Source organism: Aquila chrysaetos, chromosome 5 (assembly GCF_900496995.4).
Source record: "Aquila chrysaetos chrysaetos chromosome 5, bAquChr1.4, whole genome shotgun sequence".
NCBI lineage: Eukaryota > Metazoa > Chordata > Aves > Accipitriformes > Accipitridae > Aquila > Aquila chrysaetos.
The window spans coordinates 46,565,556-46,585,863 of record NC_044008.1 but is presented as its reverse complement, the minus strand read 5'-3'; the positions used below and the strand labels follow the sequence as shown (position 1 = coordinate 46,585,863).

General features: G+C 36.2%; 1 protein-coding gene across 8 annotated transcripts in view; it reads right to left on the bottom strand.

The window, feature by feature from the left end:
• The window catches only part of NEDD4 (NEDD4 E3 ubiquitin protein ligase), a 63,901-nt gene that overhangs the window by 30,867 nt on the left and 12,726 nt on the right, over positions 1-20,308 (bottom strand). For 3 of the 8 annotated variants that reach the window (XM_030013680.1, XM_030013682.1, XM_041123351.1), the window contains 4 exons: positions 19,453-19,526; positions 17,774-17,852; positions 16,529-16,567; positions 16,029-16,082 (listed from right to left, as the gene is read on the bottom strand). In XM_030013680.1, the coding sequence (XP_029869540.1) occupies positions 16,029-16,082; positions 16,529-16,567; positions 17,774-17,852; positions 19,453-19,526 (246 nt within the window). Of the gene's footprint in view, positions 1-5,763; positions 5,989-9,585; positions 11,188-11,290; positions 13,103-16,028; positions 16,083-16,528; positions 16,568-17,773; positions 17,853-19,452; positions 19,527-20,308 lie in introns of those variants that run through there. The other 5 variants (XM_030013677.2, XM_030013678.2, XM_030013681.1 and 2 more) reach the window with 4 other exon arrangements.

The window sequence follows — 20,308 nt, the reverse complement described above, 5'->3', positions numbered from 1 at the left end:
CCTATGATACTGAGATATAAGAACCTATCAGCATTTTCAAAATAGAGAAGATACATACTGTTAGATCAATGGTTATTATGCAACATATGTTTCTGCAGGACCTTCAGCCCTGCTGGCTGCTTCAACAGCAAAGTGTCAGCATAACATGCCTCAGCAGTTTTACCATCTGTTTAACAGACAGCATTTAAAAATGACACTGAAGTTATTTTCACTAATTCTCCCTCGCTTCCGAAGAACTGCTTCTCTAAAAAGACCAGAGCAAAAGTGTCATCTGTTTCTCCATTTACAGCTTACACTTTTTATATAGAACCAGAATCTTATAGATAGCTTCCTTAAAAGTTCATATTTAGTCTACAGTAATTTTATAACATTCATATGTTACTCACCTCACTGCTTGCTAGTTTGAGAACTTGCGCTTAGAGGTTCATTAACAAAGCAATTTAAGATAGCTTTTTTATTTTGCATACAAAAACTCATTTTCACATAGGTCACAGGAAGACAAGAAGTCATCTAATATAACGAAAGCATACTTAAGCACAACGTAAACAGAGAACAAGTCAAAAGTTAGTAACTCGCATATTTTATTCATCAGGAATTTGACTTCCTTTCGTTTTACGGACGGATGTGCCAAATAAGCTACCATATAAAAAGCAGGAATATTACATTTTATGAAAAGTCAAGAGCCAATCCAGATTTGGCCTCCTGTGTTAAACCAGCCAACACTAAAAAAAAAAAAAAAAAAAAAAAAAAAAAAAAAAAATTCTGAGTACCAAATTTAATTAGGTACTATTTTGACAATCCATTCCTTACATAATGTCAGTTAACTTCACAGTAGTATAAAAACATAAAACTATTTGTGGAAGCTTTTGTGCCAAATCTTAAGACTTCAAATAAAGTTTGAAAAACAAACCCTTGTAGTAACAATTCCAGGTGCACTTTTACCTTCACCAATTAACACCACAAAGCTTAAAACACTCAAAAAAATGTAAAACCCTATCAAACGTTAAACTGCACATGTAATTTGGCCCCTGAAATGAGCAACAGACAAACCAGATATGACAGATGTTAACCACACTGGCTAATCAATACACTCAGCCAAAGGACTCAAAACAGTCAACAACTTATTATTCAGAGCAAAAGGGAACAAACAGAATTTAAAAAAAAAAAAAAAAACCAAACACCCTCCACCACCACCCCCCAAAAAAAAGAAAGAAAGAAAGAAAAAAAAAAAAAAAAAGACAAACAATTTGCCTCCAAAAGGAAGACAGAGAATTGGAGCATCTCTGCATCATGGTCTCCCTCCTGGGAAGTTCATTAGGTCCAGTATAGTGCCATACAGATGCACAAAATATGGTTGACCCTGGAAGCTGCTTTTTCCAGCCCTAAATATAACCTTGAATAGTTGGCCCAGGCTGAACAAGCAACTGACCCCTTTAAGAAACTTCTGTGAATGTGGACCGACAGCAAGGTTGGATGCAGGCTGAATGGCCTCAGCCTACTGCAAAGTTAGTCCAGCAGTTTGCAAAAGCATTCTTAAGTCTACTGTTCTCAGCTACTGTTAATCCAAATTCAAGATCAACACTAACTCAGGAATTCCCCGCGCCTTTGCACCAGCGCACAGCTAGCAGCCGCTGCCAGCCACACTGCAGTTCTCCATGCTCTTCTGCACACCGCATTAGTCCTCAGCCACTGCTGATCTGAACGGGAGCTCCAAGCCCTACCTATTGACCTCTCCCAGCTCCAAGCCTAAGCCTACTGCTGCCAGTCCTAAATGTAGACAGATGACCTGGCTACAATAGAACTTACTGGTTTGTCTTAGCTGGGCTATGCTCAGGTTATAAGTACTATCTGTCCAAAACCAGTCTGCATGAACTGACCTTGGATGCCTCAACCTCTATGACACAAGGCAACTACAACACAAATAACCCCCCCACAATTACAACAAAAGCGGTATTACAATTTATTTCAGATAAGCTCAACAACACTTCTTACTAAAGTTACACTACACTTCCCACGTTAGACATCGATTTTATTGGCCTATAATTTGCCAGATGTTAACCACTTTGGATTTATTCTTTATAGGCTAAATATTTGTCCCAAATCGAACTTACTAGAAACAATGATTACTGCAACAACTGGCTAAGGTAGAAACTCTATTAAAAAATAAGTAATGTTCATAATAAATTGTGGAAACCTTTTTCTTTGAAAAGCCCTTGTGCTTTCACGTTACTGAACAAGACCTTCTCCCTCACACTAGGAAAATCACAGATTGCCAGAAAAAATCATCTAGGTCTAAAAGAATCCAGTTGTATGTTTCTTCCCACATTCCTCTTACTGAGTAGCTGGAGCGTCTCATTCGCATTTTAATACACCCTAACTTCAATGACTCCAATTCAAATTTGTATGTAATTTCAGCCAGCAACTTGCTGATGTCATTCTTAAATTCTGTTTGCTTACGTTACAGTTGATACAGCTGAAAGTGGCCCAAGGTCCCAAACAATAACTGCATCTATCTGTAGACTTTTCAGTTTACCGCCAACTGCCATGATGGAAAATAGAGTGATGTACTCTCTTGAAACAGAGATGATTATAGATCCATAAACTAACACTGAAATGAGCTACAAACATTTTGCTGGCTGCATTCCCAAATCAGCACGTTCTGTTCGTCACAGGGAGTGAGGAAGAAAGTTCACTTGAAACAGAGACACTTAACAGAAATGCAGGGCAGTCCCCTTCAGACAAGGGTGAAAGTCAGTCATAAGCAAATGACTCATCTGAAAAGGCCAATCAGTTTTCTTGCTTGATCAATCTGTGAAATTCATCCACTTCTGGAAGATGAGAAAACACATGTTGGAACACAGAAGAACACTCTCAGCCCAGGGTGAGGGGAGAACTTGAAAGAGCATTTCTACCATTTGATCTTAGGTGCCTGCAAGGGCTGAGCAGGCACCAAAGAGCCTAGTAGTCAAGATCAACACTCTGCGTAGCCTTGCATCCTTTCCCTAGTAATGGTCAAGAGCAGATGCTTAAGGAAATAATAAAAGCAGCAGTTAAGAATAGTACTTCCTCTAGTATATCCCCCAGTTTCCAATGAATAAGTTGTCATGGACTTTTTGATCCTGACATAAAAATACATATTGAGAATGTAATACCCTTTGATGGATCTTTCTTCAACTTATCTAACCTCTTCTTAAAATGCATTTCTACTTTTGGTATGCATAACATCTTGCAACACTGAGCGCAGCAACACATAAGAGAACGCATTTGTTTTATAAGAGTGCATTCTCTGTTTAAATTCACCTCCCCTGAACTATAGTTTTATAAAACTCCCTTTATATGACTTTTTTTTTTTTTCCCAAAGCTGAAAAGCCCTTGGTCTACTTAGTGTCTCCTCACATAAAACTTAGCCCAATCTTGTGACCCTTCTTGGTATTTTTCTAGTTCTGTTATACATGCTTCCTGAAAAAGGATGACCAGAAATATGCATGCATGCCATGCACACATGTGGATTTGTACAACTCCATAATGGTGTTTTTTATTTTGTTAGTTTATTCCTTTCCTAATAAATCCTAACCTTCTCTTTGCCCTTCAACTGTCAACAAGATTTGACCTGACATTTTCAGCGAATCACTCACCATGACATAAACTATTTCCTGACCTGTATGGGAGACCATTACCACACATGCATCATTAGCTGTTTTTCCTGTGTGCAGCACTTGGCTTTTATCAACACTGATTTTCAAACTGTCCATTCTACTGTCTAGTCACTCACTACCATGAGATTTTCTGCAACTTCAGAGGTGACAATTTAATTCTTATTTTTGTTTCTTATCTATTAATTAGTTGTCATCAATGACAAAGCTTTTTTCTGCACTTATGTCTTGAGAGTATTTTTCAGACCTTCTGCTAAGGGTTCTTGCCAAATATTTTGAAAAGCTGTGTCCTGCCTTAACCAGCTCACCATCTTCACTTGTCATTGCTTAGTTTGATTTGTAAGACAAAACTTCCTTTTATAAAAGCAGTGCTCAGTCTCCCTCCATGTAAACACAGAACATATCATATCTCTACTAATTCTATTCCATGTACTCTTTCTCCCAGACCTGCCTGTTGCAGTAGCCTGTAGCTCCCCTTTTGATCATTTTAAAATATCAGCGTACTACTTATTATCTTCCATCAGCAAGGGAATCTAAAAGATTATTCATTATAGTTAGTATTTCAACAATTTTATAGCTGAGCTTCTTGACAATTCTTGGGAAAATACATGCAGGTACTATTAGTATTAGTTTTGTTCAGGGCTTCTGTCTTATGCTATAATGCTTATGAAGACTATGATTTTTACATCACCATAATCTTTTCCAAGAAATGTTTTTGTTTAACCTGAAGTGTTGATCTAATTTCTCACACAAAGCAAAAAGGATGTACCGTTCAAAAAAAAAAAAAAAAGTTTATAGCAATGATCATGGTCTCATATCTGAAAGCCTGCAAGTTATTTGGCTAGTTAGGTGTAAAGGGAAGAATGTCTATCTTGCCTTGGGAACAAGTTTTACTTCAACACATTCTTAAATGTATACTAAGCCTTAAGAGACAGAAGAGCTATAGCTTGCAGCTGTATTAAAGAAGCCATACCATCAACGCTTCCCACTCTCTCATGGTAGATTAGAAGGGCATTAATCAACCTGAAGGCTGGGTAATTAAATATTTATATAAGTTTTTTCAAGAGCTCTGCTCTGCATGGTTTTGCAGTTTTAGCTTCCCCTTTTGTTGGCATGAGAAACCTACCCAAATGCAGTTCAGCTGCAGACTATAAACAGTATGAGGTTAATCAATTTCTGCAGAGCAAACACAAATAAAATTCCTCCTTAACATGTACATGTAGTGTTTGCTGGTGACTACAAAGTGCTAGAGCTTTGATATACAGGGTTATTCAAGTATTCTGGTACAGCCCAGACACTGTTCTTTATAGCACAATCATATTCTGAAAGTTACATATGGGTCATTGTTGCCAAATACAACTTGCCAAAACTGACAAAGAAAAATTTTAGGGATGGAGCTGAGACCAAATAATATTAATTGATCGCTTCCTTTGCTAATGCTTCCACACAGCAACCATTCACAGCTAGTCTTGCCTGTAAGGTTTATCACATCCTTTCTGCGTAATCTTTTTTCCCCCTGAAGAAGATTGCTAATCAAAAGCTAAAAACATGAAGAAAGGTGGAGAAGCAGCTGTAAGAAAGTGTTGCATTTAAGCAAGATGGAAACCAGAAAAAAATCGGTACAAATTATCAAAGTACTACAGGTCATTGTTATATAAAGGATAAAAGTAGGAGATCCCCTACAACTAATTATAAATCGTTAATTATTGTGATTAACAGACAGTTTCCACCGCCTTCCCTTTAATGCTTTGATGTATACTTCAACTTCTAAAATTTGTCTGAGACAAAATATAAATAGTATTATGTGATTTAAGTCTAAGATAGTTAGACATGATTCCTCAGAAACACACCACCTTCCTTTCAACCCCAATTTTCCTTGATTGAGCTGATATACCATGACACAGCAATGTGCCATAGACAGTCTTGTAACATGATCCTTCAAGATATGCAATACTGAACAATATGAAAATTATTAGGTGATGAGGTTATTGTAGCACAGTAGCATAAAGAGATGTCAATTTGTGCTTTGCCTTGTATTGCCTCTACAATCTTTTGCTTCACCTGCCCCTTTTTCACCTCACTTCCTTGCACAGATTCAGGACACTGATACCTGTGCAACCCCTTTTCTCAATATGCAAAGACAGAGATGGCTGGAGATAAGCCACAGTTGTCTTCCCCTTCTCTTGCCACTTCTCCCTGGTTGGACCATGATCTTCTGTGAAGGAGTTTTGCTAAGAGAGAAGCTCTACTTAAAGAGGGTGCAAGACAGAAGACAACCTCGGACTATTCAGTGCTAACTTGTGGTGCAGCATTTATCAAGGGAATCAAGATCTTCCAGGCACAGGTTCATGTCTCCTCAGCATGTTCAGATCAGCTGGAAAATAAGTTTGTGAAGAGAGACATCCTCACACACAGCCCCCTCAAATTACTGTTTGCCCAGAATTTAAATTTAGTTCTGAAAGATTCAAATATCATCTCCTTTTACAAATACAAAAGGCAGAGTTCCAGAACCTGGTGAAAAAAGCTCAAGAGTTCCAACTAAAGGTTTTCCTCACACGAACCTGACAGTAGAAAAACGTTTTGGTTATTTTACACCACCTCTGAAGTTTTTTTTGCTTCAAAACACGTTTCATTCACTAGAGACAAAACTTGTGTAAAATCACTTGTAAACAAACAGACACCACCACAATGATTCCCTTAATTGTATAAGAAATTATTTTCAAGGTATACAGTGCCTGAAACAGATTTGCAAGTACATTTATGATATTCACATTATCTAAACAGCAGTGATACTGATGGGGAAGGAATGGATAATGCCAACAGGGATGTCAGCATAATATTATACTTGTGGAAGAGATTAACACAGCTTTTGGTTTTTTTCAAAGCTTGTTTATGGTCTACAAGAAGTGGAACTGTAGTCACTGTTTCTGCCTTCCTCTGTACCTCTTAAAGTTTACATACGTAAGATTACATGTGAACTGTTCCCTTACTCACTCCTACCCTCCCAGTTCACACCTGTGATGTCAAAGTGCTTTAGTTGCAGATTTTTTTCTACCCTAAGAGATAGATGCACTGAAAACACATTAAAAACAGAAATACAAAGTCCAGTACAACCTTCAATGCTGCAACCCACGGACTACCTCTTCCTCCTGCTTCGCATAAATGAAATTCCACTGTCTACTGCAGAACCTATTCAATATGTTTCCAGTAAAGATCAGCAGTGGTATGTGGGTCATCATCATTTCACATTTTTCAATGTAATTAAAAATAATCTAACGCTAGTTGTCACAGAAATGGTGTTTTGATTTTGATTTTTTTTTTTTTTTTTAAAGTTAGCCTTTAACAAGCTGTTGATTATAGAAAGCAGGAAATCTGATACGAGGTTGCTGAAGGCTAGTAGCTAGGCACGTAAGAAAAGAATGCATAGACCTTTCACTGCTTCAGACTCTGGAGTCTCTGACCAAAGCACTGATTTGATTTCATGACTGCTCTGTACAGATAGCTGACATTACTAAATGCTACTCCAGTATCAACTTGTTAAATTTGAACCCAGACTCAGCATATCAATATACTAGGCCAGACTAACTGGAGTCAAGAGAAATATTTTGGGAGTTGTTTATTTTTAAATGAGTCACAATACACCATGATAATTAACTGGACTATATAATTCAATGATTGCCATAGAATCTATTATATTTGTCACAAAGACTGTAGTAGTACATACAATACTATTTATCTATTTTATTCCAGTGAATTGCTGAGCTGCTATAAAATCAACTATGGTTTTTGCTTGGTTTGGTAGGGGAAGCTTTTAAATTTTTTGATAACATGTTTTATAGGCTATTCAAGAATATACAGGAATTCAGTAAAAACTGAACTTACATAAAGACTGAAAGGGCCATTTCAGGCCTGAAAGGCTCCTGTACCTGTTGTTACAGAAAGGAATCTAAAACAAGTATACTGCTATAAAACCTTTAGTGTCCAGTTTTCTGATGTCACAGATCTTTTTAATTTGTAGTAGATAAGGCACAAATGTAAATATTTGCAAATACATGAAAAGTACAAGATAACTACAACAATTTGGGATGCAGACTGTTTTTTTCAGTTTTTTTATTTTTAAACTTGTCTCTCTCATCTTCTAGTTAGAAGATGAAATCTTAAGAATTCAGGAAGCTTAAAACATGCTGCTACATTAACACAGTAAAAATGCTCAACTAGCACTGAAGCATGCTATCAAGTGCTTTAAAAAGTTAAGTCTCCTCAGATTTTATGTCAATCCACTGTAAACACTGCTCTTGAGAACTGAAACAAACTATTGTCAGTCCAGTGTCCTGTGAGGTTTTCTGGAAATGTTTGCTAACAACCTAATCCTGAACTTGGATTCCATCTAAATTGAATATATTAAAATTCACCCAGTATTAAAATATAAAATATCTTACATATCAACTGCCATGAAACACAGAGGGTAGCAGCGCAAGTTGACGAGAAATGTGTTTGACGTGCATGACTCAACATGTTTTCCCTCTTACAATACACTTTTTAAAAATAACTAGATCCAGACTACTTAAAATATGTCATATTCTGTTTGTGCTTATTGTGGAATTTACCATCAACTTTAGAGTTTGATTTTGGGATGAGGAATCACCAAACAACATGCATAGTGATTACCTGTGATCCACTGTGAATTTTATAATGAAGCTTAAACATAGATCACAGTTTTACAAGAAGGAAAGTGCATTTTTCTTCAAACTCTTTTTAACCAAAAAGCAATCCAAAACTCCAAAGAAGTCAGTAAGTATCGAATCATCAGGCACTGCTCTAAGGGCAACAAAAGACTGAAAATTACAGCCTAATGCCTCCAAGTTAATGATATTACTAATTTAGAAAGGGACATTCATAACTATACATCTTTGGCATAAAGCCTTTTGCTTAAACAAGCACGTTAGTTAAATGGTAGCAGTGCCAATTCATAGAGAACGAAATCTTAAAACAATTTTGGTAAACTTTAATTGTTGCACTCTTATCTGCACTCACAATTAAAACGAATATATTTAGATCATTCAAGTCTTCACAATGTTATTTAAACAAGCCTTAAAAATCCACATTTCGTGTGGCTTATGCCTCACTAGCAATATAAACTGCCTTAAGAGTTAATAAGAGCAAACACACTTCTGCAGTTTAGTTGGACGTGAGTTTCATTACCAAAAAAATACACTTAATATAAGCCTTCTAGAACCAAGTACTATAATTTGAACAGCAATGTTGTTCACAGACGTATTAAGTTACAGTGTACTGCTCAGGCTGAAGTAGTGGTTGGAAGAAAAAAAAAAAAAAAAAAGAACAGGAGAGGAAACTGAAAATTCCTGTGGTTCAGGGTGTATACAGAAACAAGCGGTATTTACAGTTTCTCTGCTCAAATATTACTTATCTTTAATTCTACACACAGCAAACTGTTCTGTAAAATAAAGCCTATATGAAACAAACCTAAAAGATTCTACAGTAATCCACTCATTTTTACCCATTTTATATGCAAACAATTTTAGTAATTACTATTAATTTACTGAGAAGTTATGTACTTAAAACTACAAAACTTCATCTGAAGTTTAAATAATTCCCATGTCTAGATAACTAAACAAGAAAATCCCTTTGAGTTCATGTAAACAGGAAGTTACTGTTTATAATATATTAAATACAGGTATTCACTGTAAGACCTATTCACCTGTGCTACTGTATGTACCATATTCTAAGAAACAAATCTAAAACCCAAATGTTACAGACAATATAAAAATTAACTTCCTAATGGCAACAGTTTGAGACCATTAGGAACTTCCAAAATCGTTGCGTTTAAGTCTTGATTGTGAATTTTATTATTTTCCAGTTAAATTTCAGCTGTAAAATACTGTCAAATTTTTCTATAAACCAGAACACTCACCTTATGGGGCCTCCACAAAGAAGTGCTAGACATTTCCCTTTTAGAGGTTCCATATCTTTTCTTAACACCAGTTGGTTTTCCTTCATTCCCAGGTTTGAACTGTATGTGCAACTGAGACGTCCTTGCACTATGACACTTGTATTTAAGGCTGGATAAACAGCAAGAAACTTTTTGACGTGATCCTTCCAATGAAACACTTCTTTGCAAAACATGGTGGGTTTTGCTTATCTGTGCATTTGGTCTTTCTAGTTCATTTATATTAATCTGACATTCTGAATCTATTTTTGAGGGTAGACATGCAGATGTGCTACGTGTCAGCTTTAAATGAGGGTATTTTGCACTGGAGTTCAGATTTAACTCTGGACTGCAACAGCCATTAACCATTTCACTGCTCGATGCAAATGCTCTTTGAGTGAGATGAACTGAAATACATGAGAAGCCATCAGACACTTCTTCACAAGTTGCCTGCTCAGAACTATCCAAAATTAGACTTTTGTCCTGTAATGATGTGTTCAAGCAAAGTGGTCGAATGTCTCTGACTTCACCAGAAGAGCAAACTGTTTTAGACAGTCGAAGTCCATTGACTGCTGTTGAAAGGAAACCCTTGGAAATGGTTTGATCTTCTTTTTGTGCCAGCTCACTAGGAGAAATAATTAGTTTATGGGATGTTTGGTAGGCACCTCTATGCGGTAGTTGACCTGAGCTCACTGGAGAAGCTGGAGGAGTACTGGAAGGACTCCTAGGGAAAATAACCAGTGATGAACAACGTCGCAGTGGAATTTTAGTCTTCTTCCTCACTGACAAAGCGTCTTGGTCAAAAGCAGTATTACTTCTACACAGAGTTTCCTGAGATGAGTTGTTCCTATAGGGATTACATTTGTTTGCAGTGCTTCTATATGAAGAATCACCATGCACAACACTACTACAGAAAGTACCATCACTTGTAGAAAGAGTGCCACTACCACTGTCACTGATGACACTGTTACTGTATGAACCTCCATCACTTGTAGTACTTGCACATGATCCGTAGTCACTGCCAGCACTGCTGAACGATCCACTGTCACTGGCTGCAATACTGCTAAGACTACCATTGCACAGAGCAGTATTGCTCAGAAGGCTATCATTAGATCGATGATCAACCACAATTCTAGCGCCACAATTTCCTTCATTACCTATACCAATGAATGAAGTGTCTTCACCAGTAGCTACAGCATCACCAGATCGAAAACATCCACTATACTTTCTAGACTGTAGGGAAATGTGCAGCGATGTGCTCTTTTTTATTTGCAATGAAGAAATACCTGCATTTTCCTCTTGATTAATTACTTGTTGCATTACAGGTGCATAAGCAACTTGTCTAGGAGTCAGTTTCATTTGTGTAACATTAGGTGCAGAATTCTGCGATTTTTTGAAGTACATACAATTGTTACTATCCAAAACATTTTCAGAGGTTTCCGATAAGGGATCTGTGTTGCTTCTTTGGGTAGCAAAATGCAATCTTAATCGTCGTGCCATTTGTTCTCATTTCCACGCATGTTAGCAAATGAAAACCACAAAGATCCTTCAGCAGAAAGGCTACAGGCAGCTGCACAGAACCTAGAGCTAGTACATCACAACAGTAAAAGTCCATAAAAGTTGCAGTCTTTGTCCTAATTTCTACAAGATACTAGTGTTAAAAAAAAAACAAAACCAAAACAAACTGTACCTCTTGAAATAAGTCAGCCATTTGTTGAACTGCAGTTTCTGGATCGTCTTTGCTTGCAGTCAGAAAGCATTCATTTACAAAGCACTTACGTTCCAACGACCTCAGTTGCAACACACTGACAAACACTACTGACCTTGTTTCAATTATACCTTCTGTAATTTGCATAAATGAATATAATAATAAACTTCCAGTAATTCCAAGTTTAAAACGGCAACTCCTGCTGCAGCTGCACTAGCTGAGTCAATGTGTCCGTACTTTCCTCAGCAGCGTATGACTACTAATATTTTTACCCATAGGTTTAGAATTACAGGAAGTTGGTAGGAATGAAGTCCCATATAATTGAGTATCAAGTCGAGGATTGAATTTCCAAATAGTAACCATGCTAGCAAACTGCTGAGGTCTGAATTATGCATAAACCAGTGAAATAAGCCTCCTCCCCTTAAAAAAAAAAAAAAAAAAAAAAAAAAAAAAAAAGAAGTCTTTCTGCACTATTTAAATAAAACTTGAAAGAAATCTGGCATTATCTTGCAATCTACACACTGTTAAGCAAACACACTTTCTAAAGATTTGCACACAGTAGAAAACTCTCCTGCCAATTAATTAATAGTTCTCAGTGAGTTGCAACTGAATTAGAACCACAAAAAGTTATTCTGATTAATAATTTGGCATTTATTTTCAGCCTACCATGTTAACCTTTTATTCTATATTTTAACCTTTCCACATTACAGCTGTCAAAGGTAGAAAGAAACAAACTATTCTTACAAACTGAACTACCTCATCTTGTTTGCTGGAAGCCCACAATAAGCAGACATTCATTAGAGTACAATATGACATGCAAATATATGACCAGCGACACAAACTTTAGAACACTGAGCTAAGTATGCACAGACATAAATACGATTACCAAGCACAATCACAGAAGAAAGCTATTCTGTGTAATTACATACAAACTGTCTCATACATTCATAGCTAATTACTAATTGTTTTTATTTTTTAAATAAAATGATCAGCATGTCAAAAAGTTAATACACTGTCAACTCTTACAAGAGTAATGGGATTGAGAATTCCTACAAAACGTTTCACTGGCTCTTACCATCTGAAAAGGTCCTTTGCTGGCACCTAGTGGGACTTTTGAAAGAAGACAATCTTGAATCTTGCTGTTAAGTGGGGTTTTTTGTTGTGTTTTGGGTTTTGGTTTTGTTGTTGTTTTTTGTTTTGTTTTTTTTTAACAAACATTTGGCTATGAATGTACTTTGGAATACAGAAGCCATATATGATGCAGTACTAAATGCTACCACACTAACATGAAATTACTTAGTGCTGCTGAAAAAGCGCAAACAGAAGAGAACACTAGACCATTTATACTTTTATAGGTCATACTACTAGATTTTTTTTCTGCTCCATATTTATTTAACCTTTACTGTATTTTAAGCTAGAAGGCAGTAAAATTAACATTTATACCTCCTTCCCAAAAAAGAGCCAAGAATCAAATTCACAGTACCCTGTTTGCAAGCAACAAATTTGTTTTCTAATTATACTCTGGGGCTTACTTAACCTCTGTTACCTGAATTCCATGATTAGAATGCAGCAATAAATGAATACTAGCTTATTCATAAAAAGCCAACAAATACAATAGTTAATTTATTTCGTTATGCTTTACCAACTGGACTTCTTCTAATGTTATATGTTGGAGGGGGACTGGGATGGGGAGAGAAGAGGAAAGAAAAATACCATAAAAGATTCTTTTGGTCACAGTTTCAAAAAGTTACACTTGAACTTCAAGCAATATATTAAAAACAAACAAACAAACAAACAAAAACAACACAAAACCCACCCCCAAGATAAGTGAGTGAAGAGTAAAAAAATCCATTTCTTAAAGCTCCTTTTCTCCCCAACAACAAATTTATTAGTAGTACAGTTTGTAACATGTTAGTGTGGTACACAACAAATTGCAACCACTGCTTTTAGTAAAAGAAAGCAACACTTACCCCCCCAACGGATGATCTGAAATGTTTTTCAATTTTACTAAAGAATTCCCTATGAAAAATGATAAACTGACATGATTTGGTAACTCAGGCTTAAGATTTAAGTGAAATTTCTCAGCATGTTGCTCTTCCTTAGCTATAACTGTATAGGTATAGCCAGCCAACTACTGCTTCCTTAGTCAACATAAAATGGCTTTTAAAATGCAAAATTCTACCTTGCTGAATTAGAGTGGATATAAATTAAAATTAATAATTTTTAAAAAGCACCAATAGCTCCATTCAATTCTTAACACCATTGACTTCTTCAGTATCAATAACAGATTTTGGCACTTCGTTTGAAATATACATAATTTTGACAAGTTATTGTAAGACAGAAAGAGATAGCAAAAAGTCATCTAGTCCCTTCACTGGTCCATCTCATAAGTAGTCTCATTGTCCTTCTTGACAGATTTTTCTAATGTGTTTTTAAAGACAACCATAATCGAGGACTCCACAAACTGCTCAAGCCCTTTATTCTACTAATGGTTTGCAACAAGTCAGCAGAACAAACTAGATTTAATGTTCCCTTACCAAATCCAAGACAGGCAATCTTTGAAGTTTTAAAGCTATTAAAGAATGATTTTAAAACTCCAATTGTTGGCAATTTAACCAATGCAGCAGGACTTTGAAGAAAAGTTTTGAGCCTAGTTTTCAAGAACGCAAAATTTCTTAAAAACGAAAAGGAGAGATTTCAGGCTTCAATTTATCCCCAAAAGTTACAGGGAATAAAAGCAATTGGCATAAATTTTTATAAAGAGGAAATTATCCATTGTAAGGATCGTCTCACAAATGTAAAAGAATTTCAGTTTTATCAGCTTGCTCACATCTAGAGTTTAAACAGTCATCCAACAAACAGAAGAAAGAAAGGCTGATTAACACTGAAGCCCAGTAAAATAGCGGAAGATAAAACACCGTCCGATCATAGCTGCGTATCCTAGTAAAAGAGTGCAAGGCACCATGATTTCTGACATGTGAAGATGAATTAACAGAAGTAGGGGAGCTTGTCAACGCTAAACAACAATCACAGCTAAGGCAACAATTTGACTTATTTAAAACAGCTCAAGATATCTGGGATAGAAACTTAGTGTGTCTGAGAGCAAGCTAAAGAGAAATAGGGAGACAGCCTTTTCCATTCACCGAATGAGGAGATGGAAAAGATGCAAATTAACGGTGTTATTGTAGAACTATACAGTGACTGATGAGGCCATGATGCTTTGATCTCTAAATATAATCATACATAAGAAAAAAAGCACCATTTCCAAGTTGATGCCAATAAAATGTTTTATTGGTTCCTCTCCCATAAGCAAACAGGTCAACTTATCTACTCTAGATTAGAGAAAGAATGCTAAGGAATTCTCTTGGTGGAAACCACAAAGAAAGCATTGGCCTTCCCCCCAAAAAATCAGGAATCTGACTTTCTAATCAAGCCTCCTGCCTTCCAGGGGGTGGCAGTAATGTTCCAAAGGCTAATGGACAAAGTACTTTGACCTCATGAAGAATACACTGTAGCCCGTAACATGTTGAGATGAACATCTGATCATCCTGAAAAATCATGTTTAACCTGCCATATAAGCCACAAATGCTGGTGATTCCCTTTAAAATTGCTTTTCTAAAAATAAAAGACACACCATATTTGAAATACTTGGGACAGGTAATACCACCAGTCAAGAAGTAAATGGTTTTGGGACTGTGTAATGCCTCTAACCAAGAAACAAGCCTCTTCTTTCTTAAATCTCATTATTCCAGACAGTTTGTACTTATATTTATATACATTTTCACTCTTCCCAACTTTAGCAGAACAGCACCTCCATAAAAGACGCAATGGATTACTGAAAATATGCAGAAAGCATTAGGAAAAAATAGTAAGTTTTTCATAGCCAACACACTATTCAAGCACAAAGAGCTCCTTTATAACAGCTGTCAGAATGAAACTGTGTTTGCAGTACAAACTAAAGAGCACTCAATCCCTCCTATTAGTTTCAAACTATTGCAGAAGGAAAAGATGTATATTCTGGTGATAAGGAATGTCTGTGAAGTGGCCTTAGGATACAGGTGTCATGATTGTACTGCTACCAGCCTTACTCATTTACAATAAAACATACAGACAGAAAGAAAGATAAGCACACATCTTCACACATAAAATGAGAGCATGGTCAGAGGAAGAGTTTTGATTTCACTGAGAAAATAAACGCACAAGCTATCCGTATTTTACTTATGACTTGCCATTCAGAGAGTGACAACTATCTACGAGATCACAATCCACCATCCGCTTTTTAAGATATCTAAAGAAAATGCACACATACTTTCTTTCATGCTACTCCTCACACACTGAAGAAGCTTCTCACACTGTATACAGATATCTACATTGTCAATACTACTTTGTTTGTGGGAAAAATAAACATTCAGTGCAGAGCTTTCAATATCATCAAAGAATTTGGCCATATCATTTGAAAAGCATTATAAAAGAATGATGCTTTTATGAGTTAAAGCACATTAGAAGTTAAGAATAATATAACTGCTTCAGAGCATCACAAAGTGTGGTAATATCAGATAAGTAAACGAATCAGGTTTGCCTTTAGTTTTAGGTTTCATTATAGAAGTTAAGGTTGTTTGGTGTGGTTTTTTTATCCATGTTAAATCCAGACAAACTTACTTTCATTCAAGTCTTTGCACTTGAATGAATAACATTGCAATATTAACACAAAAGGACCTACCAAACGGTTTTCATCAAATACTTCAAAAAGGAGTCTGTGTTTCTGAGGATTAACCTACAAAAAAGAAATAAATTAATAGTTAAAATATATGCTGAATTCCAGCATTTGTCTTCAGCAAAATCTCTATGTTTATGCAGGAGGAAAGAAATACGTAAGACCTGAATTAAACAGCAAATCTACACCTTGCCGCCATTCCACTATGCAACACATTTCTATCAGAATCCATGAGCCAAGACTGGTGCTATACCAAACTGTTTTTAAATCCATGTTCATGTTTTCAACATTCATGGAATAAAGAAAATAACATCAAGACTGAAAATTTAACTCTGGCACAAACAGAAATGTTAACAAATGTATTTCTAAGGAAAGCAGTTTGTGAGCCTTTTCGAACATTAATTATAGACATATTTCTGATTTTAAGCTGAAGTACTGAGAAAACATTTTTCCTAATGTGTTAATACAATATCCAACATAGGTAATAAGGCTGTAAAAACACTTACTCTAAATAAGAGTTCTTCGTTCCACTTTGGGTTTAAGGACTATATGTGGGGGGAGGAAAAGAGGTCAAAAAAAAAAAAAAAAAGAGACAGACAGCATTGGTTATAGTGACAATTCTATATTGGGGTCTTTTTTGATGTTTTAGGTCTGTTTTATCCCATGTAACAATCCACTTAAGAAGACAGTACAAAAGCTTTAACCTTGCTATTGCAGGTAAACAGTGTAAGACTCCTATGAATTTTAATACAGTGCAGAATGGAGACAATTTATGCAAGTATTCTCAGATTTTGGTTAATGCCATGGATGCAGAGAAGGGCTCATTATACAGTCCAAATCAGTTAATATATGGCATGTCTTCAGTAATAATCACTGCCTTTTCCTCAGTCCACTATCCACATTGCTTAAATGCAAACATACATTAATCCTGAAATTATGAACTCTTAGCAAATGCCAATTCTCTCAACAACGTAATCTAGACAGACCAGGCAAAGGTGGGCCAAGCAATACCACCTGTTCACCTAAATACATCTTTCAATTGTGGCTATTTTTAAAAATACTAGAGATACTTTGAACTCTCATCATAGCTAAACTAACAATTATCAACACAAAGGGAAAATGCGTGAGTGATCTCATAACATAAATCACAGCCACTCTCTGAAAACAATGATTTGGAAGAGTACTTTCCCTCTCATCTACACAATTTTTTATTTTTAGTTGATCTAACATAAGTTACCAGTACCAAGACCAACTTTTTCCTGCTGGTATTCTAAAGAAACGAGTAGTACCATGATTCAGGTGAACTGTCCAATTTGATGTTGAAACACAACAAATTGTGTTTCAAACGTAACAAAAATAAAAGCTGTACTCTTGCAAGAAGACAGTAAAAACGCTGTACTCTTGCAAGAAGACAGTAAAAAAAGTTGCAAAGCAAGAGAGATTCTTATATCATTAAAGATCTCAGAAAACCAGAACAATCCAGTATTTCCATGAATGATGCAGTTTTGAATCAGTTTTCACCTTGTATTCCTTAGTGTTTCTCCACCTTTCACTAAAATTATTGAAAAGAAAATACCAAAATAATGCCATGAACAGAGAAACAGAGTAGGTCAGGGAACATTCCTTTCCCCATGTCCGTTCACTCAAGTGACATACTAATTCTCATATTTCTGTAGTATTAACCTTCTCTCTAGAGTCTGATCAAAAAAACCAAACAAAACCACCACACCCACAAAGGTAAGACGGCTAACCTTTTTAATAGTTTTTGTCTGAACACTGGTAAGGACTCCATTCACTGGATCATACACTGTCACTTTCACATATGGATCACTGGGAAGGGGAAATAAAAAGATAAGCATGCTGCTATAGATCCTTTATTGTCAGCATTACTAGCAGTTGAGTTTTAAATGGCTTAAATTAATAGAAGCTATGAAACTAGCAGTTAAAATTACTTTATGAATACCATACACGCTTGTACTTACAATCATTTTCTAAATAGTTTTAGAGAGAAAACTAAACATTGTTACTGACGATGACCATACTAGCTATGCCATTTTATATTCCGTATATTACTAAAATTTGATTCTCTCTCCTCTTTCACAGTTCTTATTTAATGAGAACAGATTTCATAAATCCTCAAGAAGACATGCATGAAAAACATAAGCTGTGATTGAAAGAGCTTGAAGTATTGAATCTCTTGTTTTAACAATTTAAAACACCTGGAATGTGAGGTACTCCCTTGAACATGCAATATTTTTACTAAACATTCTATCAGTTTCACAGAGTTTGAGTTTAACCTGAATATTTCGGTTAACGAAGGTGTCCTAATATGGTTGCTTAAAATGGCCTACCGCCTCAGATTTTTTTCTTCTTCCTGTGGTACAATAAACAGCAGATTATATGAATATCTACTTTTCATGGAAGCAAGGCATTCAACTGCTCAAACAGATTAGTAACAAAAGGTGACCGAGACTGTCTGCCATACAGCAAAAGAGCATATGGGTTTTACATATTTAAGTTATGATGAGAAAAGCTGCCCTATTTTTGTCTGAAGTAAAAAAATTGCATGTGAAAAAAAAAAAATTGAAGAGAGACTGTCTGGCTTTAGGGAAAATATGAATATCACAAGAGAAATTTTTCTAATGCTAAACTGATGTCACACCTAACAATTTTGCTAGTGCTAAAATAACAGCATTCCTGTACATATGCCAAAGCAGCTGACAGTAGAACTAGTACTAAACCCATCAGCACTTTTCTAGACCCTCTGTACATGGGCCAGAAGAAAAAGTAGCTTTAGTACAAGCTGCATGCTGCCACTTGCCAATTCTATAAGATCCTACAAAGCATTTCAAAAGTCTGATTTTTACTGTGGTAAATGTTAAGCCACTTTGGTTGTTTCTTCCCTTATAGGGATTGTTAACTTTTATATTTGTACATACCCAGAGCCTGCAGCCACTGGCATGGGTTTACCACATCTATAGAATTGGTGGATGCTGCTCCTCTGCATGTAATTTGAGTTGAAATAGTCTTGTTGCTACCAGCGTTTAGTGTTGTGTTCATTCCAAGTCTTTAAAGCACAGATGAGACAATTTTGATTATAACTGAACTCTTGTTATTTTAGCTGCAGTCTATCTGAAGTAAAATACATACATGTATCTATCCTCCACGGCAGAACTATTTTACCACGCAGAGAATTAAACCTTCCCACGCATTGTTTTGCCAATGTATAAGATCTCTCCAAGTGACTCTTGGGCAAGAAAACAGATATCTTCATGTTTATATAGTCTCCGATTATTTTATAACGTTACCAGTTACAACAGTTCTGATTTTTTGGACAGAGGCACAGCAGGATTTACTAAGATCAAAACAGCTGTGGAAAGAAAATAAAGAAGCAGCTGCCCCTTAATACATTAACAACATATATTCTTACCTGGCTCCTAAGATATCCTTCTTGGCCAGGCCAATTCCAGCTATAACCTTCACCCTGACAATACGTGTGTTCTCCTAAAATGCAAAATAACATATTCAAGATGCATTCAGATTTTTTGGATCTATTTTTGATTTATAAAGCTACAAGCAATTATTGGCATAATTTTGAATTTACACTGAAAACTATAGACTAAGTAATGCAGTTACTTTGTCCTATAGAAACAGCTCTAAGTTTCAGTAGCAAATTTATTCTACCTTTACCCCTTTTAAAGTCTTATCACCACTGTATCCACATATGACAGTAGACATAGAATCAAAAAAACTGGGTAAGTCAATACAGTAGAGTTTGGTTTTTTTAAAGTTCATTTTATTTTGTTTCTCAGCGTTCTAAACGAGTGGGATATTGTTTTGAGTTAGGGTGCTTAATCCCACAGGACAGGATTGTTAACCTAGCATACAACTGCTCCTGCCAGCCTTCTTTCCCAAATTCCAAATTGTTCCAGCAGTGGCAGTCACCACTTTCCCCCAGTGAGCCTTGCAATACACTTGTATCAGATTGGATGCACTGCATGTACACACATGAAGATCTTCTCCTAGGGCAATGGTAAGGGCAAGCTGCTGTTGCCACAATTCAAAGAGCCCAGTGACTTCTACTGCTCCCAACTGCTCACAGGAAGGCAAGCATCTGGGAGCAGTTTCCACGAGCAGTTCCCCTGTTTCTCAGCAGGCAATGCTTAGCCATCTTTTCTACAGAGTAAGCAAGGACCTTTGTGAGAACATGCTCTGAACAGCATAACAATTTTTGGTGCACATGGGCATGATCTGTTAGGATGCAAGCAATGGGTTGCCATTTACAT